The following is a 22,741-nucleotide window of genomic DNA, read 5'->3' as shown; positions in this document are numbered from 1 at the left end:
TTGAGGATGAACGCCCTAGACGTTAGGCCAACTCCTCTCCCCAAGCTTACCTGTACCGACAAACAGCAGCACCTAACCACGACTTGATTCCTGCAAGAATGACCCATAATAACACAAATAGACTACAAAATGGAAGGTAGCATTTAAAAATATGGCCACCAATGAAACAGAAAAGACTATCTCCCGACAGGAGTCAATGAAAAACACAAAACAAATGCTTAGTGAATGTTCCAAAAAATGTAATATTATTTTTAAATGCTTTTACCGATTTTAAATCAACACCGTTAGTTGAGGATACTATAGATGAAATTGTACCTCCTTTAGCGAGGAAGCTATACCTACAGTTTAGGTATGGGTGCCTACCTGTAAAAGCTTTTAAAAGGGAATGATGTAAAGAAGGGGACAGGGTGGGCAAAAATTGCACCTGTTGCCTAGGTGGACCAGAGTCAATTGAGCATGTTTTATTTTTTGTCCCTTGTACAGTCATTCTCGAGTTAAATGGATAGTTCCACTTTGCTGGGAGTAAATAAGCACTTGGAGGCATATAGAATACTGCAGTCAGATACATCTCGTATTGTTGTATTTAGTACAGCAAAGTTTCTAATGGCAAAGTGGATCAGGCGTACCAAGTGTTCCCTTGATAGTCTTCATCCTGCCACTCATTGAAGGGTCCCGCCAAATTGTATTGTGCCATTTGGACTAGTCCCAGTGGACTATGTCTTTTAATATTGTCGAAGATATTCATTGCATTTTATTGTTATTTTTAAAGTATTTTTATGATGAATTCCTCTGATCTTTTAAAATGTAATTTGAATTGCTTCATAGTGCTGCTATTGTAATGGAGCAAAAATTAGTATTTTAAATGTCTTATGTTGTTATTTGTGTTTGTTTGTGTTTTGTTCTATGTTGTACTTTTTTGATCTATAGTGGTTGAAATAAAAGTCTTCTGAACTAAAACAACACTATACCTAACTTTTAAAAACGCATCCTAAATCCCCCACAATCAAAATTCTTAAAAAGTCTTTAAAAATGACTTTCCCTTTCCGACAAACAGCAGCACCTAACCACGACTTGATTCCTGCAAGAATGACCCAAAATAACACGAATAAACTACAAAATAGAAGGTAGCATTTAAAAAAAATAAAGTCATTGGACGATTTCCCATGTATGAGATGAAACATGTGATGGCTGTTTGAAGACCCTGATATTAAAGAAACAAGAAAGGGACTCACTTGTATATTATTTGTGCTTACACTGTGCATTTGAAAAAATATTTGAGACACCCTCGACATGTGCTGAGGTTCTCTATGTTTAAATTCAATTATCCGCACTGGAATTGTAAGAAAATAAATACAATGAAGGACAAGGTTTTAATTTCGAAATATAATCTCCATTCTCCAAACAAAACCTTATCTTAAAACTGTCCTGAAAACTAGCCTTTAATATTTAGTAAATACATGTTTTGTGCCCAATTATCACTTCATGATTTTCATCAAGAACTCACATGTATGAATAACACAAATGGGGAGATTATGCCTTCCCTGCTTATGTATCAAGTCGTGGAACCAAAGATGCCCTCAAAATGTCAAGAAGTACAACCAGAATACTAGTGTCAGTATTAGACCCAGGGTGGGCATGATCACATGCTCCAAAAATAGCAGGAATTACTGCCATTAAATTAGAGCCAGAACTGTGGCAGGTATTTGCATTTTAATGCAATGGACGCCTATAAAATGCCAGGATTTACCAATAGTTTGAAATTGTCTGTCTTACACAAGAGGTGGGCATATTGATGACATGGATGATCACTGTGAAAAAGAGCATGCTCATCCCCATTCTTTAGGACTGATGCTGCTTTTTATTTGACTGGGACACGGCTAATCAAGCCCCAGTGTGCTGGTGTTCTGACTCCTAAAATAGTGTGAAATTGGTTAACTACTAATTGGCATATATAACTTTCCTATAAGGCAATTGTTTATGGTGCAGAAATACACCTGTGACATGGAAAGATAAATGTCACCTGTGGACTTCAGCACTTTATTGTGGCATCTGCTAATGTGAAAACGAAAACACGGCTTCAGGCCTACCATTGTAGCCTGACTACTGCAGTTTAAACCTGCTTTTCAACATGTCACAATAACACTTTTGACAGGGTAAAAACAATCCTTTTAAATATTAACAAGTCATCTGTATGTAGGACTATTAGCCCTCAAGGTAGGGTGAATATTATTTAAAAGTAGAAAAGTGGGACATGTAAAATTTAATGTTTCAATAGCCCTACAGTGACAAGCTAACAAAAGTTGTTTTTAATGTGGAAGGCTCTGACTGTCCTATGGATAAAACCAGAGTTCAGATTCATGTATTAGTTTTGCTACCTAAAGTTTTAACACGCTAGAGAAATGGTTCAAACACAATTTTTTATATTTATTAAAAATCCAATTCAGTGTTGAAGTTGAAGTTTTAATAAATATTTATAAAAAGTAACTGTTAGAAAGTTTTCTGTTCCAACCTGAAGCTCCTGGAGCTCACGTTTTATTAGCCTGCCAGCAGGTTCCCCTTCCAGTGCTTGACCTTAATAAGGTGTATAAAGAGAGCTATAAATTAGGCCTGGTCACAGGATGGGCAGCATGTGGAGAATGTGATACATATCAGCTCAGGAAGGGCCACTGGGTAGGTACAACAACTTCATTAACTTGAAAGCGACAAAGGTAAGGCCTATCCATTCTATGTTTAGTGTAAGGGGAGACCTGAGAAGGGAAAGCCTTTGTTATTTAGCCCCTCAGTAGCCAGTTGGGACCATCCCAATAGAAGCTCGAACCGGTCCTAGAATCAGTTTGGAATCGTTCAGCTTGTACACGCCACTGGCTGACCAACAGGCTCCCTCAAATGGAAGAAGGACCATGTCATCTTGGATTTCTCTTATAATGGTGTAATGTGAGATAGTTTGGAGTAAGGCAAACAGGATGTGCTGCAAAAGTGAAAAGGGCTGCCCTCTGGATCTTTCTCCTCATTGGTTAGGTTTATCTAGGAGTCATCCTGTCCAATGGATGGTGAAACCACCTCACCCACAAATACTGAGAACACTTTCTGGACCTGCAGAAGAACAGATAAAAGGCTGGACCTGCTGTTTGAGACCTGGGAGGAGATATGAAGTGCCGGACCTGCTCCCACTTGTGCCCAGGACAAAGAAGTGAGTTCCCGGAGTCAGTTCGCTGACATCCTGTGTAGGTAAAGGGACATTACAAGATGCTTTTTTCTGCAAAAATCAATTGACTAGCTACAATTTGACTTGGACTGGATCCTTGTGGAGTAAGCCCTGCCCCCCAATTCCCTGTTGCACATTCTCCTGCTTTGACATATGTGGCAAAGTCAGACATGCATTTTTATGGCTCCCATCTGCAGTGGCGGCTGGCACAGGTAAGCGTGGTAGGGCGGGGCAGGGTGCGGCGGGGGTAAGTCAAAAGACGATAGAATAGGTATTATTTGTTTATTTAATTATACCTAGTCTGTTGTCTTTCGACTTCCCCCCTTCCAACCGCCCCGCCCCCGCCTCACCAAGTTTACTTGTGCCGGTTGCTGCTGCCCACATGACACATGCTACATCTTCACACAGGTCCACATCACATGTAGGATGTAGTACACCAATGCCCTCTTTTATGTAATCCCTTCCCAGCTGCAACACAAGTGTGATACTTTCAGACACAGCAGTGCATGTTTATTGCTCAGCCTTCCTTTCAGTACATGTAATTTCTCTCCTCCTTGCTTTGCAATGTTTCCCCATTTAGACATAGTGCCAGTTCAATGTGCGCACCCACACCTACATTGCACTGCACTAATGGACCCAACAGGCTCATACACCATCTATTATTCCAACAAACACACATGGTCCTCTGGTAAACATCAGGTGTACATCACTTGCATTCACTCCCACCCGAGTATGAATTTGTATATGGCAAGAGGTAGGGTGGTCTCTATCATGGCAGCCAACACCTGTGTGCTCTCAGTCCACACATTGGGACAGCTGTGTGCTATATACTTTCATGCTAGTGACCATACATGTGGCTAGTCACATGTTCCTATGTGATGATACTTCTCACATGCACCACACCTGACCCCCCTCTCAGGTGGGGAGTTTATTCTCTGATATCTCCATTCCATTGTTTTACAATCCAGATTTGGCTGCATGGGCCCAGGATGGTATTGTCACTGTCAGGTTGGAAAGGGTTCAAGTATCCATGCATGATGTGTTGTTCCAGTCCATGTTTGTTTGTTTGCATTGTGAGACTTGTAGTTCTGGCCACTCATGGTATACATTAGACTAGAAGTCCTAGTATACAATGATGAACCTGGATTGGTGCTGCACATCACACAAGGAAAGGACAAACTTGATGGAGCTGGACTGAGCTGTACAACATGTGACTGGGCAGTATGACTTACACTTATGTGATGTATGACTGAACATGAGAAACATTCCTACCCTTTCTCTTGCACACATCGCAGTGCAGCGCAGGGACATAGGTTGCTGCACTGCACAACATAACCATTTTGGGAATATTGCCCGTTGCTGGCACTTACCCTTTAGGTCTTGCTGGTCCTCGAAGCCAGCACTGTCCTATCCTGCCACTCCTGCCACCAACTCTGTTGGGATGACTGATGCCACCTGCTCCTCCAAGGCTTCCAGCACCTCAGGGTCCCCTGCTCCTCCACTGGTCCTTATGGCTAACCTCAGTGCCTTGGCCAGTTTCTCCTTAGTCCTATGCTTATAATCATGCCAGTGCTTCTTGTACACCTGCACAGTCCTATTGGCTTGCCCAACACTGTCAATCTTGTCCACTATGGACTGCTAAATTGCCTCTTTATTCTCTAATGTCAATTTGGAGGTGACACAGAGTTAATGTTCCTACTTTGTCACCTCTGTTACCAAAATGTGATTCTCCACCTCACAAAAATCTCTCTTCCACTTCTCATGGGGGTCTGTCTGGACATCCTGGCTGGTTCTGGTGTTGTTGGGATTATTGCCCTGAGTGTTGCTGCCTGCTCAATCTCTTCCTTTTGAGGTGTTGGAAAAAGTTTTTTTTCAAATGTGTGACTTTTTATGGGGTTTGTGATGCATGACGGACTCCAATGTGGCGCAAAGCTGCTTTGCGGCACATAAGCTTTGATTTATGACCCGCAAAACAGCCTAGTGTCACTTCGGCTGCACAGGAGTCAATTTTCTCTGCGGCATTCGTCCCACAGATGCATCAAAAAATGTTGACCCACAATGGGACCTTACGACATGGTGCACTGTATCATAAATATGACACATTCATGGCGTTTAGAACTGTAGTGCTACTTTTGATGATGCATTGCTGCAGCGATGCATCAGTTCTTCAAATGAGGGCCACAGTGCATATCCGTAATTGTAATGCATGTAAAACAACTGACGCTGTTGCATATATTATTCTTCATTCTGTTGTAAAACACGCCCTAAGGTGCTCTACTTAATTTATTATTCGAGCATGCCTGCAGCAGTAAAGCATGTAGATGCACTAGTCTTACAATGGTGCACTACTGCTGTAGTGCCATGGTTAGTTTAGATGGGAGATGACATAAGTTACAACACTATTAAAGTCTGTCGAAGTGCCAGAAATCAGGCGGTTTGGCAGTAGTGACTTGTAGGAAGGCATAATGCAAAACCTATTGTTTCATAGAAGGAACAAACATTCCTTCCTGTTCCAAATAATATGACGAGAACTGTATCATCCATTTGGAATGTGTTTTGCAAAAAGGTGGCTACCCATACTGCACCACTCTAAAGAAAAGTCAGAGGTTGTGTCTTCTGAGAGAATGTTCCACAGTGCAGTTGTTTGAACTGCCAGTCATTCTGTCCTTTGATGGTTCTTAGATTGTACGAATCCTTCACATTTATCAATATGACATATTTATGTATTGATATCTCTCATTTAATACTTTCTGTGCCAGCTCTATTAAACCCTGAGAATACATATTTTCCATCCAGCAGAAAAACTGAATACATTCTAGGACTCTGATAAATTAAATTCACTTAGATACATTGCTAGAATAAAAGGTATGCACCTTTATTCCCACAGTATCAGTAATTCTGTTGAATCATACCCCTCAAAGTTACTTCATTGAGGTTTACAGGACACAGGCCCTGTCAGTGGTTGAATCGGCAGTGGCACAGCCGGGTAACACCGTTATTTTCTACCTTTGGGCCTGTCTAATTACTTGCTGTCAAAAATCTCCGGTTGTGGGAACCTGGAAGCTGTTGCTGGCCAGGGCTCCATGGCAGAGAGGAATTCTTTATTGGGTCATGAGGCAAGGAAGATTAAGAGGCATATTATCAAGCACGGCGTTAAAATTATCGCCGCTTTAGCGGCAGAAAATTGCTGCTAAAGCGGCGATAATGGGCTTGATAATATGCCGCAGAGAATTCCAATAGAAGCCCATGTTGACACCAGAACATGGGCTTCTATGGGAATTCTCAAGGGCGTATTATCAAGCCCATCATCGCCGCTTTAGCGGCAATTTTCTGCCGCTAAAGCGGTGATAATTTTAACGCCATTTCTTGATAATATGCCCCTTATTTCCTCATCAGGTTCCAGGCACATCCCTACTTTGTGGTAGGTCAAGCAGAGTATTTTGAAAAGTTAAACCAGTCAATGATTTGTGCTGAGGCTTAGACAGTTCTTCTTTTTTTTTTAAATCCTTGTATCGACATTTCAGCACTAATGACCAACCTATAACCAACATGCAAATAAACTAGAAATGTTATTGAAGGGTATTGCTACATCCTTAAGCTCTCCTCTGGTAGTTTTTCAGCAGTATGATGCATTATTTTCTTGAGAATGTGCTATGTGACAACAACATTATCTCTGAACAAATCACAATGGTGGACCCTGACTCACTAAGTCAGCTCTTCTCTGTCCCCATCTCCATTCTTGGCCCTCCCCGCTAAGACACTAGGCTTCAAAGAAAGTTTCCTCCACAAAGCCACCAGTTGTCCTTGGCCTCATAAAGTAACTGGCTCCATTGCTGGGATGACCTTTGTCAAGAATATATGTAGGAATCCTCGGTAAAGTGTGACTAGTCATTGAAAGAAGCAGCTGGAGCGCGAAACTCTCAAAGGCATGAATGAATGGGGTGTAAACTCAGACAGAATTGTGTTCACATTCGGCGTATGTTTCACCCACCAGTTTCATGTCGCTATAGATGACTTGCCCCAACACCCTCGACTGGCAACAACATTTGCATAACACAAAGAAGCCTTACAATGACTTTGAAGTGTTGATCTCTACAACCTTCCTGTACTTCTATCGGGGTGAATATTGGCATGTAAGGGCACTATAACATTCACAATGTTTATAGCTTTAAACACAACACATCATACAACAGCACAGACAATGTTTGACAGTATTTATAAGGCGTGATATATCTTAATGCTCAAGTGCTCCTATAGAAACAGATAAAGTGTTCTTAGCAGATTCACCCACAGTATTAGTTTATTTTTGGTTTTTCATATTGCTCAGACTTGAACTTGAAGACGGAGTGCTTGGCACAGTAGTGTCAGGTAGAGTAAACCCCAACACGTGAACAGTGACTATCTCTATTAACAGTTTGAGAAGTAGTAGGATGAGAAAATGGTAGAGGGAGATTGAAGATGTTCACCGTAAACCACAACACCCTCAGAGAGCCTGAAGCAAATACCCAGCACAAACACACATTCCCCAGTGGTTTAATAAGACTATATATGGTGCACTCTATGAAGCACCAGCCACCCCAAATGTACACACAAAAAATTAACGTTTTAACTGCTTACTTTCCATATAGGTAATTGAAACCCTCAAACGGCAATACAAACTTTCACCTGGAATGTATTTACAGCTCTCTAGATCGTCTTATCATGTCACACTGTCTTATTTTTCACAAATCTTCAACTAGAATGTTTCACTGATTTCTACTGCTGTTTTTACAGGATTGAAAACAAATTATTAAATTAGCCACAACTCTATCAACATCCATATTCTAAAGGTATCTACAGACTTATCTAATATGAATTATAAATTGTTACTGACCAATATTATTTCTGAACATCGACGTTGTGGTATAACATGGAATACGTGAAAACATGAATAAATACATCACCAATATGTGGAATATATCTGATGGGTTGAATGCTTGCAACTGCTCTTTGGTTGCATTTCCGTCAATCTTTTTATTGCCCACTAGCCACCTCAGAGAGGGACCAGCAATATGCAAATCAGACTTTGACATGGTCTAGTCAGAGTAGTCCAGCCCATCTGCCTGGCAATGTCCCCTCTAGATGAAAACACACGAAACCCAGACTGTTTTTGGTTTTGTTTGGCCTCATCAGAGAGACTTACCTCGAGTACTGTGGCAGAGTGAGCATGGCAGCTACATCTGGGCAAACCTATCATGCTTAGGGGTGTTCGAGTGAAACACATGCATCATCTGTGCAATGCTTGCCAAAGTCTCTGTCAATGGCAATCGGGCTACAAACAAGTCCGTCCTCTTTGTTTGCCAGCTATCTTGCTCCAGAGTGCAATCAGATATATGCAAATCATATTTTGTCCTTCTCTAAAAGAAACAGTACCACTCAAACTTCCCGGTCAAGTCTCCTCTAGATGGGAAAGCAAGGACCCCAAGACTCCTTCAAATAAGATGTGCCCTGGCAGTTGACACTCTCTGTTCCTATTGGCTCTGAATAAAGGCCGATTTGGATAATGTTGGCCCCTGTCCGGAGTGGTATATTGATAATAAAAACAATGGACTGGTATTTGTCCGGGCAATTATGAATGATTAAGATAAAGGGATTTCAATAATTCTTTTTTGGGATTCCCAGGAAAACACTAAGTGCAAAGAACATCCCCTAGCACATGTTGTGTGCTACTGTGCCACATTACGTAAGTTACAGCTCACTGAAGAGGACCAAAAATGTACAAACCAGTCTGAAGTTGCTTTTGTTCCCATTCAGAGCGGACTTCGTCTGAAACTTTGGGCTGGACTATTTCATTGAAATAGGCCGAGGCTAATTTGCACAAGGTTGTTCCCTTTCTGGAGAGTCACAGTGAGCAAAAACTAAAAGTGACTGGAATATGGACAATGGCCCATAATAATAACAAGGGACTGAGATTAATTTTAAAGCATGCTATCCATCATTTTATTTTTTCATAGATTTAGGGCATGATTTACAAAGGTAACTTACATTATTTAATGGTTTATATTTTTGAATAAGTTTTCTATTGTTTGGCTGTTCACAAAATAAAGTATAAATTTGCTCTAAAAGGTAAACTTCCACTCAGATTATCAGAATGGTCAAAGAGTAGCAAACTTATTCAAAAGAGTAAATTACTAAAATGTATATATACCCTGGATCCTTCATTTTGTAGGAGACATGTAAGATACCGTTTTTGAATAAATTAGCACTAGGAAATTGTGAACAGCAGAAAATCAGTAAACTCAAAAGTCTGAATTACTCAACAGTGTAAATTACCTGTGGGCTCATAGTGTTGAACATAGTAAATAGTTCCAGATGCCTTGGATGTGGATCAGGCCATAATTAATGATGTGAAGAAGAGTAAATACTGAGATAAACTGTAATATTGTGAAATCAACTAGATAACATATCATGAATTGTGAAAATAATTGAAAACACTCTAATTATTCTAATGTATGTTAATGAATATGGCTTTTATGTAGGACTTTGGTAGGAATAAGAATAATTAGCATGTTTGCACTAATTCACAAACTTTTCAGCAATTAGAGTTTTTGTGTTCATCCTTTAAGAGGTGGCTGAAAAAGTAGCTAAATGTCTATTGGCTAGAGTTTCATGACAGTATGATCTAAGGATAAGGATCTGTAAATAATTTTCAAGTGAAAGTTTAAATGAACCATTTCATGCATTCAATTAACCACATTTGAAACTAGTCAGTTTTGTTTTTTGCAGTATCTCAATTCATTCAATTGATTGTTACTTTTCCCATTGCTTAAGTGCTGGTTAGAATTCAGTAATACCAATCATTTTCATATGGGAGATTTTCACACTCAGTAGATGAGTAGTTGTTTCACAAGCAGATGAGACTTCAACCCATTTTTAGGACAGAGAAGTCCAGGCCCAGTCTCATGTCCAGTGGCATACTGTTCCAAATTTTGTAGCATCTCCAGAGAATGCATAATGGATTTCTTCATGAAGTGTGTAGTTTCCAGACGACGTTTAGTTTTGCAGTACAATCTGACGTTATCATCAAATATTGCCATTTTATTTCTCAAGAAGTTTTCAATTAGAAAGTTTTCAACTCTAATAGTACGAACACTGCAAGGAAATAAAAAGGAAAAAGTAATTAAGCATTCTTTTCACATCTGGATATATTAACTCTTCTCTATCCAGAAAATCCAAATCCCCTATTACATCAACCCTTTCAATTTTTCTTCAGATCAAGCTCTCCACTCATATTAGCCACTCCATCTGCTTTGGAAACACTTACATACAGTATTTCCTCATATTCAGCACCTTCTCTTATACAAGCTACTATCTCAAGGGGAACACCACAGCATCCAAAAGTCTCTTTACATTTAAAACCTACTCACATCTAGCACACAGGATTCCACCTTCATTCCAGGATAATCTGAAACTGAGCCGCCGATTTCATTTGGTAAACATTCACACCCAATGCAACGTAACCCCCATTCACATTCAGAATTACCAATATGTGGTACCCTCTTCACATCCAGGAATCACAGCTAATCCAATTCCCTATATTCACCATCCTATGTGAACCTGACACTGCCATCACATACAATAACTTGCGATAACTAGCCTCTTATTAGAATCACCTTCTGTATAACACTCATCCCTCTCACATTTGACATACTCCTCATATTGATCGCATCCTGTCACCTAGCACCCTTAGATGGATCAATGAAGTGTCCACAGATGTCACTATATGGATAGTTCATCATGCTAAGTCAAAGAGAAAAAGTGTGGCTGCTGTAGTTAGTAAAGGGGAGATACTTCATCCTTAGATCCTGGCCAGGTCTATTATTGAACACTGTTCTATTGTGGGATGTCATTCTAAACTTGATGATGGGTACTTTTCAAGGCAGAGGGAAGTAGTTGAGGCTGCTACATCGTTTCAGAGTCAGTGCAAGAAATGGTTAATGCACCTGACCCAAAAAACATCTATGTCATTCACAGGTTCCTTTACCCCTTGACCATACGATATGCAGCTACTGGACTTCCTTATATCCATTGCTGTTAAAGTTATCTTAACAGAATGGAATTCTTTTCATATTCTATCCTATCATACTTGGTGGGCATGGGTATCTTATCTTCGTAGTGCTCACACGTTTGTTGAAGAGAAGCATTATTCCCCTGCTATTTCTAGTAATGTATGGCGTTCACTGGATACTTATATAAATTTGTCCTCTCAGGGATTAATAGCTCAATATCCTTTTGACTCTACTCTTTAGATTATTTTTACAATCAAAGCATATGTTCCCACCTCTTTCTTTCTTCTTTCTCTTCTCTCCTTTACTTTTTCCGTCTTTTCTTTTTCCTTTCGTTTTCCTTTTCATTCTCCGTTCTTTTTTACCAGCAATTCGACTGGTGTATGAACTACATATGTTTTTATGATGGTATTTCTATTTACTCCGCATACTTGGGTTTTATAATACTATCTGTACAATATCATAACATATCACATTTGGCATCTCTATTTATATCGTGGGTTTCCCTCGTTCTAATGAGATAAGTTTATCTTTTTTCTACCCCAGCTCATTAATTGCTGCTATGAAATCTGTTTTTGATCTGTACTCCCTTTGTTTTATAACTAACAATGTATTATCTAATGCTATGTTGAATTGCAATATATTATCAATGTGTTATCTCTTTTAAATAACAATAAAAATATTTGAACAAAAAAATAAATGTCATTCACAGGTTCCGGGTCCAATCTTTTCATTCACCAGTAACCCCCGCGTTAAACACCCTGTGCTTAACTTCTACAAAGCAAAATGTGTTTTAAAGGCAATTAATGGTGCTGGATTGTAAGATCATGCTGAGGGAAGATCTCTCCAGAAAGAGGTTAAATGATTGCAGGGCACTGGCTAGGTGTACACCCAGATGCCTCAATTAGAGCCTCAAGAGTGCATCCTACTTCATTGCGAAGACACTGTAAAATTGGTTGTGTTAATGTTGTGCATTACAATTTGGCTGCAACTCAAGGCAACAATCACATTGAAAATTCTCTGAGATTTGAGATAAAAAGCAGCAATGGCCCTGATGTGCAGAATGAATTAATTCTTTACTTGTGTGATTAATAAAACCATTACAAGAATTCACTGGTTTCAAATAATAAAAAACATTAAAACTACCTTAGCACCAAAGTTTGTATGTTTTTCTGAAAGAATAGGAAAAGCAGGTGCATGAAACAATTTACCCCAGGCATTAGTCATCAGCCGTCTGGACTATGATAATACACTCTTTGCCTCAGAAAATGAATCACTATACTTCAGGTAGTACAGAACACCGCCACCCGTACCATCTGCAATCTCCCTTCGAGAGCAGCCTCCTCTGCTCTCCCGCATACATTGCACTGGCTACCGGTGAAAAAAATAATTAGTTTTAAGATCTACCGCTTATCTCACAAAACTCTATTTGGCAAAGGGCCTACCTATCTATATTCAAAGTGTATTCGCTACTCCCTCTCAAGACGTGTTGGAAATGGCCCATTTTGCAGGGTTATCCCCAAACGTTTTGCTTCTTCCTCCTTTTGTTTTTCCTGACCCGTGGTTGTTGGCTATAGGACTCTGGGCACTTTACCACTGCGGATCAGTGTTAAAGTGCATATACACTCTGTATAAATTGTTACTATGATTGGTTATCCATGATTAGCAGATTTTGTTCATCAGTAGGTCCCTAGTAAAGTGCACTGAGTGTGCCAGGGCTGGTGATTCAAATGCTACTAGTGGGCCTGCAGCACTGATTGTGCCACCCACATGAGTAGCCCTAAAATGGTGTGTCAGGCCTGCCACCGCCGCAGTGCCTGTGTGCAGTTGCTAACTGCCATGCTGACTGGGCAAGTGCACTCACTTGCCAGTCCCTAAACCTTCCCTATTCTGCATATTAGTCACCCCTATGGTAGGCCCAAGGGCAGGGTGCATTGTAAGTATAAGGTAGGACATGCCCTGGTGTGTGTGGCATGTCCTAATAGTGAATTATAGCCATTTTCGTTATTGCAAGGCTACCAGTTCCCCATAGGCCAGAATGGGCAGTTTGATTATTACATCCTATAATCCTAACTGGCCCAAGGAGCATGGTAGAAATTCGAGTTTAGTATGCCTGAACTCAGAATGATAAAATACATCTTTTAGTGAAGTTGGTTTTAACATTCTGTGTTTGAAAATACCACTTTTAGGAAGTAGGTATTTTCTTGCCTAACTATCCAAACCTGCCTCTGCTAGGTTGTGTATTCCTTGTCTGGAGTTTGAGTGACAGGGGCTGGGGAATTCCAGGGGGCTGGGGAATTCCCGGAGACAGGGTGAGTCAGCACAGAGCAAAATAGAGAGATCAGCATCTAGATGGGAGGGAGGAGTTGCACCTGGGACCTGAATAGGACAGTGCCTGCCCCCCACAGTGCTGGCTCCACGCCCTGTGGTGCGTCTGATGTCACTGCCCTGCACTGTGAAAGGAGAGAAGGAATCATGTCAACAAAGTGCTCCAAGGCTGTGCTTTCCCGCCACAATGCTGGCTCCACCTCCTGTGGGGCGTCTGATGTTTCTGCCCTGCACTGTGAAAGGAAAGAAGGAGTCATGTAAACAGAGTGCTCCAGAACTGGTTTGGACTGGGCAAAGGCCCCTCTGCCCTCAGAGGACAAAGGATTTTGGGGTATAAATACTGTGACCCAGACCCCAGAACTTTAGATCATCCTGGAATCAAGAAGGAACCTCTGCCAAGGAGAAAGCTGAAAGACTGAAGAGGAAGGACTGTCCTGCTGTGTGTTTGTGGGCTGACCTGCAGTTGCTTTGCTGCCAAGGTGAGGGGAAGGACTTTGCTGTTGCTGTGTCCCCTTGCTTGAAGAGATCTCCAAGGGCCTGAGGAGAGCTGGCCTCCTGTTATGGAGTCTCAGGAACAAAAGGACTTCACCCCCAGCTCCCCCCCTGAACTCTGCTGAGTGAGTTCTGCCCTTCCTAGAGTGCTTGATCCAATTGTGGGGCCTCTGGATGTTGTGCCTGCTGTTTGGGGAGCTGGACAAGAAGAAAAGAAGAAGATTTTCAATTTTCATGCATCGCTCGCTTGTGGAGCTCATCGTCGACAGTGCGAGAAAATTCCCATCGCCGCGAAGATCGTCGCAGCGACTGTTGCCGCTGCAAGAGCCGACGCATTGTTCGCTTGCGGAGTGCATCGCCCTGGTACGGGAAGATTCCTGTCACTGCGAGTATCGTCGCAGAGCCTGTCATCGCTGGGTGAGATCGTCGCACAGCTTGCTTGCAGACCGCATCACGTCGCTGTGAACATCGTCGCAGAGCCATTGCATCGAGGGGCCGCGAGAGGAGAAGATCGACGCTGCGCCGCACATCGCCGCCGCACCTGAGATCGTCGCCGTCCTGAAGATCGCCATATCGTGCCTGTGCGAGACGCTTCCTACCGAACCTGCGTACCGGAATACATACAAGGTATCGCCTCCCTCCCCATACAGACCGGATTCGTTGCAACACGTCCGCTGCGTGCAGCGGGGCTGTCGCATCACCTCCCCAGGGTCTCAGGAGTGACGCATCGCTTGTTTTTCAACGCTGCAGCTTCCATTTGGAACTTTTGTTGCATCTACAGGTACTTTGGGCTAAACGTGACGCAACTGTGGATTATTTTGACGCAAACCCTAGAACTCTTTAAAAATCATATTCTTGATCTGTGTATGTTGGATTTTGGTCGTTTTGGTCTTGTTTAGTTTAGATTAAATGCTTTTATTTTTCTAAACTGGTGTGGAGTCCATTTGTAGTATTTTTACTGTGTTACTGTGAGTGTTGGTAAAAATACTTTACACATTGCCTTTGATAAGCCTGTCTGCTCGTGCCAAGCTACCAAGGGGGTGAGCAGGGGTTATCTAAAGGGTGTATCCCCCTTACCCTGACTAGAAGCAAGGGTCCCTATTTGGACAGTGGTACCTACCTCTGCCAACTAGAGACCCCCAGATCTAACAAGACGTTTAAGATCTTGCGACAAATCTTTGCTCATGGTTTCTAGGGTCAGAAAGTCCCGGTCAACGGGTAGGTCATATTCATTCCTAGCCTCTTTTTATTGGAATAAGCTGCTTTTTCAAATGTGAATTTGCAAGGATCATCTTAATACCAACCTATTCTAACTGCGTCGGTTTCTGCTTGGTTCCTGGCATTAGCGCCAAGATACCACTCCCAGGATGATTCATGTGCGAAATAAATTATAATACCATAACATAACATGTCCCTTAAGAACTAGACGTGAAAACTAGCAGTCACAAACTCAACAAAACATTCTACTGTGTCTTCATAATTCATTATATACATACTCTACATGTGCTTAAGAATAAAAGCTGATCTCAGTCCTGTTAAAACATATGTCTTGGGGCCTATGCCTCGTTAAACATAACGTTTATTCGTAAAGTGCACGTTCACCCAGAAGGGTACCTTGGCACTGAACAACATATGTTTATTGTTATGCACTGCACTCATTTTATCAATCTCAGAAGGACGAAAGGCTGAGTGGACCCACCAGGATTTGAACCTGTGACCAAATGGTCAAACACTGGCCCCTACAGTAGACACATTAGTCCACTAAGTCACCAGAAATGACTTGAAGGATAAATGGTCCCCCAAAGAGTATGAAGTGATTAAAGTGCTGTTGAATTTGCTGCAACTCAGGTCAGAGGAACGTTTTGAGTTACTGCCATTTCATATCACTTTTACTTTTTATGTGTAAATAGGAACTCAGTCCAAATACAACATGTGTGTCCGAACCATACCTCACTCAGAAGGTATAATTGATCCCCAAAGCATAAAGTAAGTAAAGAGCTACCAGAATCTTTGACTTCAGAATCCCAGCCATATTTCAAACTACTTCCATTTGATGCAACTCTTGCTTTTTTTGTTTATCAATAAGGCTAGTTGTATGTTTAACACACCAAATTGCATGAAGTAAAAAGTGCTATCTTGACTAGAGCAGTGCACATCACAGGTACATTTCATAATACATTCATTTAACACAACTCTTGCTTTTAAAGTTCATGATCCCACATATAAAACTAGTCCCCGTCCATTTTAGGTATGCCTAACCATGCGCAGGCCTAATGAAAGAGGTTTTGGCTCAGTAAATACCTGGTTAATGTATTAATCAGGATGGACACTGTTGTTCAATGCCTTCTCAAACTTCTGCATACATTTCACAAATCTTCCTGCCAGGATGCAATGTTCTGCAGAGAGACAGGTGACTCCACTGGATCTGCAGGAGGGATGCCCATGGCCTGGGAATGAGGTTTTAAAAGTACCTGCCTTTCGTTTAACAAAGGAGGGCAGATACTAACAATGTGCACAATTGTTTTGCTGTGCGCTTGACAGAACCTGCATAGAGTAGCAACACTTTCCCTTCGTTTTGCAGGTATTTAGTCCAAAGTCGGCAGCGCTCCTAGCCTGTATCGGATATATCTTTGTTTAACATGGACTGACATGTGAACATTTGTGACCGGTTGGGGTCCCAATTTGGTGTAATTGCTAAAAACCGACCAGGCATGCGACGAGCATGAAGCAAGTTTTTGTTTATCGGCTAGCCATAAAAGCTGGTGCGGTACTTTGGTAATTATCTTTTTGAAATGAGCAAAGATGGCGGGGGTGCCCACAGTGCCACGCCCTGAAGGTTTTGAAAAGACTGATCCTGATAGCTCGGGGCAGCGGATGACTGTCAATTAAGGTATATCTAGCCAGCATTGTGTTTCCAATGTGTCAGTTCCTGCGGTAGTACCGGAAAGAATAGTTTGTCTTTCCAGGACTTGACAGTACAGGCTGAATTCTAACGGACTTTGTGCTGGGGAGGCATGTTTTGGAAGGAGAAAACCCCTTTTATAAGTGCTCGCTACTAATGTATCCAGCAGGTGGGATCCGCTTCCATACATGGCCTCAGATCAATAAGCTACAGTGGGCAATAACTTAGCATCATTACCTTCATTAGGGAGTCAAGAGAGGGTCTGCAGAGCTTTTTGGAGAGCTTGAGGAATGCATATAGCAGGGTGGCTGCTTTCGAATTCATAGCCTCCTTATGAGATTGAAAGGTTCCGCGGTTATCCATGATCACGCCCAAGTACTTGTATTCCACAGTAGTGTTAACAACAAGACCATCCAGATGCCACCAGCGTGTTTATTTTTCGTCCTGCCCATAATCGTTATCCTTGTTTTCTCGAGGTTGATGGAGAGGCCATTTCGGTTCTTGTAGGAGTATAGTACATCCAGGAGCCCCTGTGCCCCGGTCAGGGCAGTATCGAATGCATTCTGTGCTGGATGTGTGAGCTCAGGATACATGTTTTCCCCTTCCTCAGCCCTCCATCCCCACCTTCAGTGTCTCACAGGCAATGATGGACCTCAGCACTCAGGATGGTGGCAGATACATGCTGGTGCCAGTCTTCACTGACCGGAGCTTCAGCAGGTCATGCCATGTTGGATAAGCCTCTTGGCAATGTACTTGATTACAAATTTTGGACAGATCTTTGATAAACGCGATCACCAGAAAATAAAAGACACCAAGAAAAAAGAACTTGTGGGTCAAATCAAAAGAAGCTCCAACAGCTGCAAGGTAATCTTCTTGATCGTCGAGGATTTCACCTCACCTTTAGCCACCGTAAACAACATTTCTGCCTATAAACAACTCTGCGACAACCTATCAAACCTCTTCCACAGCATTATTGCATACCTGTACAGCAACTTCACACACCAACCCAACCCCAGAGAAATCATCGCTAACCTACTCACCACCAACCATGATGGCCACCTGACCTAATGGACAAGCCTCAGCAAAAGCATCACAGCACAGTTATGTGGACCATAAACTCATGGTCCCAAATGGACCCTTGCCTCCACCACATATAGAACCCGGTAACATCATCAATCAGCACCAGCCTGACCAACATCATTAACACCTCGTTCATGTTCCCCACTTTCCTGAATGAATGGAATCTTGCAGAAATCAACACCATCCTCAAGAAGCCCACAAAGGACTTGAATCAACTGAGTGAGGGATAAAACAGGTATATATGGAGTATCGGACCTATATTATGTTAGCATGATGCATCTATACATACATTCCCTGTTTGATATATGTGCTTTTGCTTGGAGGAAACTCGTTTATTTTCTCCCTGTATATCTATTGCTAAAAGTGTAGGCCGAGAACCATACAGACACCATTTTCTGATCATATGCTCGTGCACGGGCCGTGATCATGTGTTGATCACGTGCAGTTGTCAGGCCCCAGTTCTTCTGAGTTACTGGTAGCAGCTGAAGGTAGGCTGTTCCTCAACTGTTCTAGGACTCAAGGTCGCATCTGGCTTTGGGGATGATAAGCGCATTCCTGGAGGTGCCGTGTCTACACTCCCAGGCACCAAGACGAAAGGGAGTCACCCCTCCTGACCTCATCAGTAATAGATAGTCAAGCATTTGTACTGGTCTGATGTGTGCCATATATGGCCTTTTCCTGGAGCTCGAGGGCCAACTGGTATTTTTCCTTTAACAGTGATTGTACGTGTTGAACCGAAAAGTATATAACCTCATGTTTGAATACGAGCCAACAGTCTTCTCGGCGCACCTGATGGGTGAGGTTCGGAGAGGCTCCTCTATAGAGTATTTTGTTTAATAAATGATTGAATCTTCTTCACTGCCAACTGACTGATTATTTGGTAATGGTATTGGGACTATTGGTAAGTATAGTCCTTTAGTTTATTTTTTGGTACATCAGTTGGCGACTCCGCCGGGACTCCGTGACTGGGTTGTCCTCCCCGTAAACGGGTGGTAAGGACAAGGGATAATTCTGGTCGAGCGGGTGGACGGAAAAAGGATCCTTTGAAATTTAGCCATCTTTGGTATGAACTTACTCCGCCCTCACGATCAGAGTATCCCCAGCTGCTAGTGACCCTTCACCGGAGTGCTACGGGTGTAACCCAGGAGCTGACCGTGTTGGTCTTCAGGAGTTGGCAGTGGAGAACACGCAATTGTACCTGTGTGAACCAGGTGAGTGGAATTGTGTTGATGTTCTTGGCATGCACTGTTGAGCAGTGCTTTTGAAGCAGTTAACTGTGTAAGTATTTGGTGGTCAGTGTACCACGGAGAATCTTGGGGGTCTGACGGGGCAGAATTGTGGTGGCTGCACGTATGGATGCTCCACAGACCTTTTTGTGAATAATAGAGACGCTGATCGGACGCCCGGTGTGGCACGTGTGGTGCGCACCCAGCCGGACTGCTCTCGGAAAAACCTGTGGCTGTACCTGGGTAGACTTGGGAACACATCTGAAGCAATGCTAATGAAGCGGGCTTAGTCAGAATAGTCCAAGTGCTAACCAGGAAGGCTGCGGGATGGTCTGTAGGTCGGTCTGTGGTTATACCTGTCTGACCGTCTCTTGGTAGTCTTTTGACTGCTGGGTTTTGGTATCTGTCGGTCTTGGAATCTGAATTTGATTGATTCTCCATGAACATGAGTCGACGAGCTCTGTTCTTTGTTTGAAAAGACGTCATTTTGAATATCTTTGTATGTATATATATATTATTGTCTTGTGTGAGAGTGAGGTTGTATGTTTTGCGAATGCTTGAACATGGCCATGTTTGGAAGCTTATTTTTATGATCGAACGAAGAACGCGTGACGACAATAACCATGCCGTGTTTTAGCAAATTGAATTGTTTTGGCTGTTGTTGCCGCCCTAATGATACGCGTTTGGCTGAAAGTCAACCTGCCCCACCTGAGGGCAGCCCAAGTTATGATATGTATGTAAAGCATGCTATTACACCTCTCTTGTTTAATACACTATGGCATAAATATACTAAAGATAATGTGGAATTACAATGGCCCTTAACTGGGTCTTTTGATGAGAAAAAGATACATTTTCTGCAGGATCGATTATTTTCTAAACGTAGTCGACAGTCAATGTTTGACTCCCTAAGCCTGTGGCAGAAGGAAGCAAAACGTAGACGTATGAGGGAGGAGAAAGTATGTAGGATGAAAGGAAATCAGACGATTACGCAGAAAGCTATAGCTTATGATAAAGCACAAACTGAACAAGGGATCGATTGTGCAGACAGACAATTTAGATTGCAAGTGGATAAGACCTATGTGGCTAGGACTGAAGTGGAAGATGAGATAGAGGATTTATTGGATACTCGTCCACCTCCACCTTATGCTCCGCAGCATATATATCCCGTTGTTCCCCCGACTCTAGTACAGGTCCCTTCAGCTTCCGCACCTGTTGTTTCCTCTTCTCTTGCCTCTCTGGGGACGTCCTCTGTTTCGTCTCCCTCAGTGTCTGAGACGGCTACTTTATGGCCTGTTACCCTGCCGTCTTCCGTTATGTCCATAGCTGTTTTTCTCCCCCCACCCCTGTGTTGGCTTCCCTTTCTGCGAGCACGACCCCATCTCCAGCTGTTTCGACTCCATTTCGTGCTCTGGGGGATTTCAACGCACGGAAGTTGTTTACTCGTTTGGCTGTAGGACAGAATGAGAAACAGATGATTGAGAATCAGTCATCCCAGTGGATGCGACACCCTATTTACACTATAACTGATATATGGAACACGCTTCGAGACTATGAGCCTGTTATGCAGCAACATGCCTTAAAACACATGGCTGCATGTATTATTACTCTCTGGGAACTGTGTTTTCCAGAAGGGATGGCCCCCCAAGTGATGTATGACATTCAGGACAGGACTCATAAGTCTGAACTTAGCCCAGAAGAAGTGTATAGAAATGTGAAGGTTTAATTAAATTATCGGGAACGGATGCATCAAAAGTGTCCCTCGTGGGACACTCAGCATCCTATGTGAGAAGTTCATCCCATCTTTCATCCTGAAATATTGGAGCTAAAGGATGACCATAGCGTGGTGACTAGACCTCATGTAGAGGCCCGAGTGCAGGAGCAATGGGTTTACATCCCCTGGAAGAGGATTGAAGTCCTCTCGCTAAAATCACAATTACTCGACCCCCGTAAGAATCCCACGGCTTATTATAAAGAACTCACAGAAGCGGCCTCTTCGGCCGTCATGACCTTAGCTGACATAGAGCTATTTCTTCCCGTTGACGTATGGCATCAGTTGCATGATCAGGACCATGTTCAAGAATTAGGCGGAACATGGGAGCAGATAAAAGATTGGGACAAGGATCGTGAGCCTGGAGATAAGCCGAAACTTGAATTATTGGCATTACCTGGCCGTATTATCTCTCACATGCATTCCTTAATTCCGCCTCGTAAGGTGGATTGGGACAAATTGACCGCATGTAAACAGAAGAAAGATGAAAGTGTTTCTGATTTTTTCACTAGATTTGAGGGCGGATTCATTGATTTTAGTGGACAGGATTTATCGTTGGAAGGCAGTATACGATTGTTTGTTAAACGTTTTGTGACCAATTTGTTACCAGAAGTCTCTGCACGGCAAGCCGCTGAAAGTACCTGGACCACTTCCACGCCCTCGGTAATATTGAGTATGGCCCAATATTACGAACATAGAGAAAATTAGAGTAAGTATAAGACGGAAAAGAGAACGAAGGATCTTAAAACCCGGGTGTTGTTGCAACAAGCTGTTCAAAGACGAGGCAGAGAGAGAGGCGGTAGAGGATTCGTCCCGAGGGGGGCGGGAACTGGACAAGGCAGAGGACCGGCTGTTGTTTTGGGAATATATCAGTGTGTTTATTGTAAGGAGGAAGGGCATTGGCGATTTCAGTGTCCGTTGTTGCTGGCCCAGAACGGGGCTATGAGAAGTAGAGGAAGAGGTCGGGCAAGTGTGGATCGCAGTGATATGCGACGAGAAGAGGTGACGCAAGTTGAACAAGAAAATAATTATTTTAATAGTCCAAGAGGTAGGCAGTATTATAATGAGGAGTGTGCAATGGACGCAACCGAAGGATATGCTTATACATAGGTTAGCCATGGACAGAGTGAAGGCCAGGTGTCAGTACCCGTTGATCAGCAAGGACCTTATGTAGAGGCGCATTTGATGGGGACATCTGAAAAGTTTTTAGTTGATACGGGTGCAATGAATAGTTCTATCTCTCGTTCCCTGGTCCCAGGGGCTGCTCTGTCCGGGCACAATAATGTTTCGGTAGGATTCTCGGGAATTCCGGTAGTGAGCCCCATCTCCAAACCTATTCCTTTTACAATTGGTCCTGTTACGATAGACTCCCCGTTTCTTTTGACTTCCCATTGTGGCGAAAATTTGTTGTGCTTGGATTTGTTGAAAAAATTATATGATAAGATTCATTGTTCACCTGATGGTGTTTACTTGACTATTAATTCCCTTGGGAAGCATACTTTGCAGTGTTTCACTAAAAATGAACCCCTCCCTCCTGAGTTCGCTGCTATTCCAGCAACATTGTGGGCCACTGGTGACACAGATGTGGGATTATTAAAGATTCCGCCTGTTTCTATTACTTTGAAGCAAAATGCTTGGCTTCCTCGTATACCTCAGTACAAAATTTCTCCGGCTGGTGAGAAGGCTTTGCTCTCC

At 42.6% G+C, this 22,741-nt stretch overlaps 1 protein-coding gene across 1 annotated transcript in view; it reads right to left on the bottom strand.

Annotated features, from left to right (window-relative positions):
* Window positions 1-6,704: 6,704 nt before the first annotated feature.
* LOC146857290 (uromodulin-like) overlaps window positions 6,705-22,741 on the bottom strand; it is a 705,316-nt gene continuing 689,279 nt past the window's right edge. Inside the window, exon 8 of the mRNA XM_085647032.1 lies at window positions 6,705-10,336. Within this exon, the coding sequence (XP_085503158.1) occupies window positions 10,322-10,336 (15 nt within the window). The 3' untranslated portion in view covers window positions 6,705-10,321. The remainder of the gene's footprint in view (window positions 10,337-22,741) is intronic.

The sequence above is a fragment of the Triturus cristatus genome, chromosome 3_2 (genome assembly GCF_964204655.1).
Source record: "Triturus cristatus chromosome 3_2, aTriCri1.1, whole genome shotgun sequence".
Lineage (NCBI taxonomy): Eukaryota > Metazoa > Chordata > Amphibia > Caudata > Salamandridae > Triturus > Triturus cristatus.
This window is presented reverse-complemented; position numbering and strand designations above follow the sequence as displayed.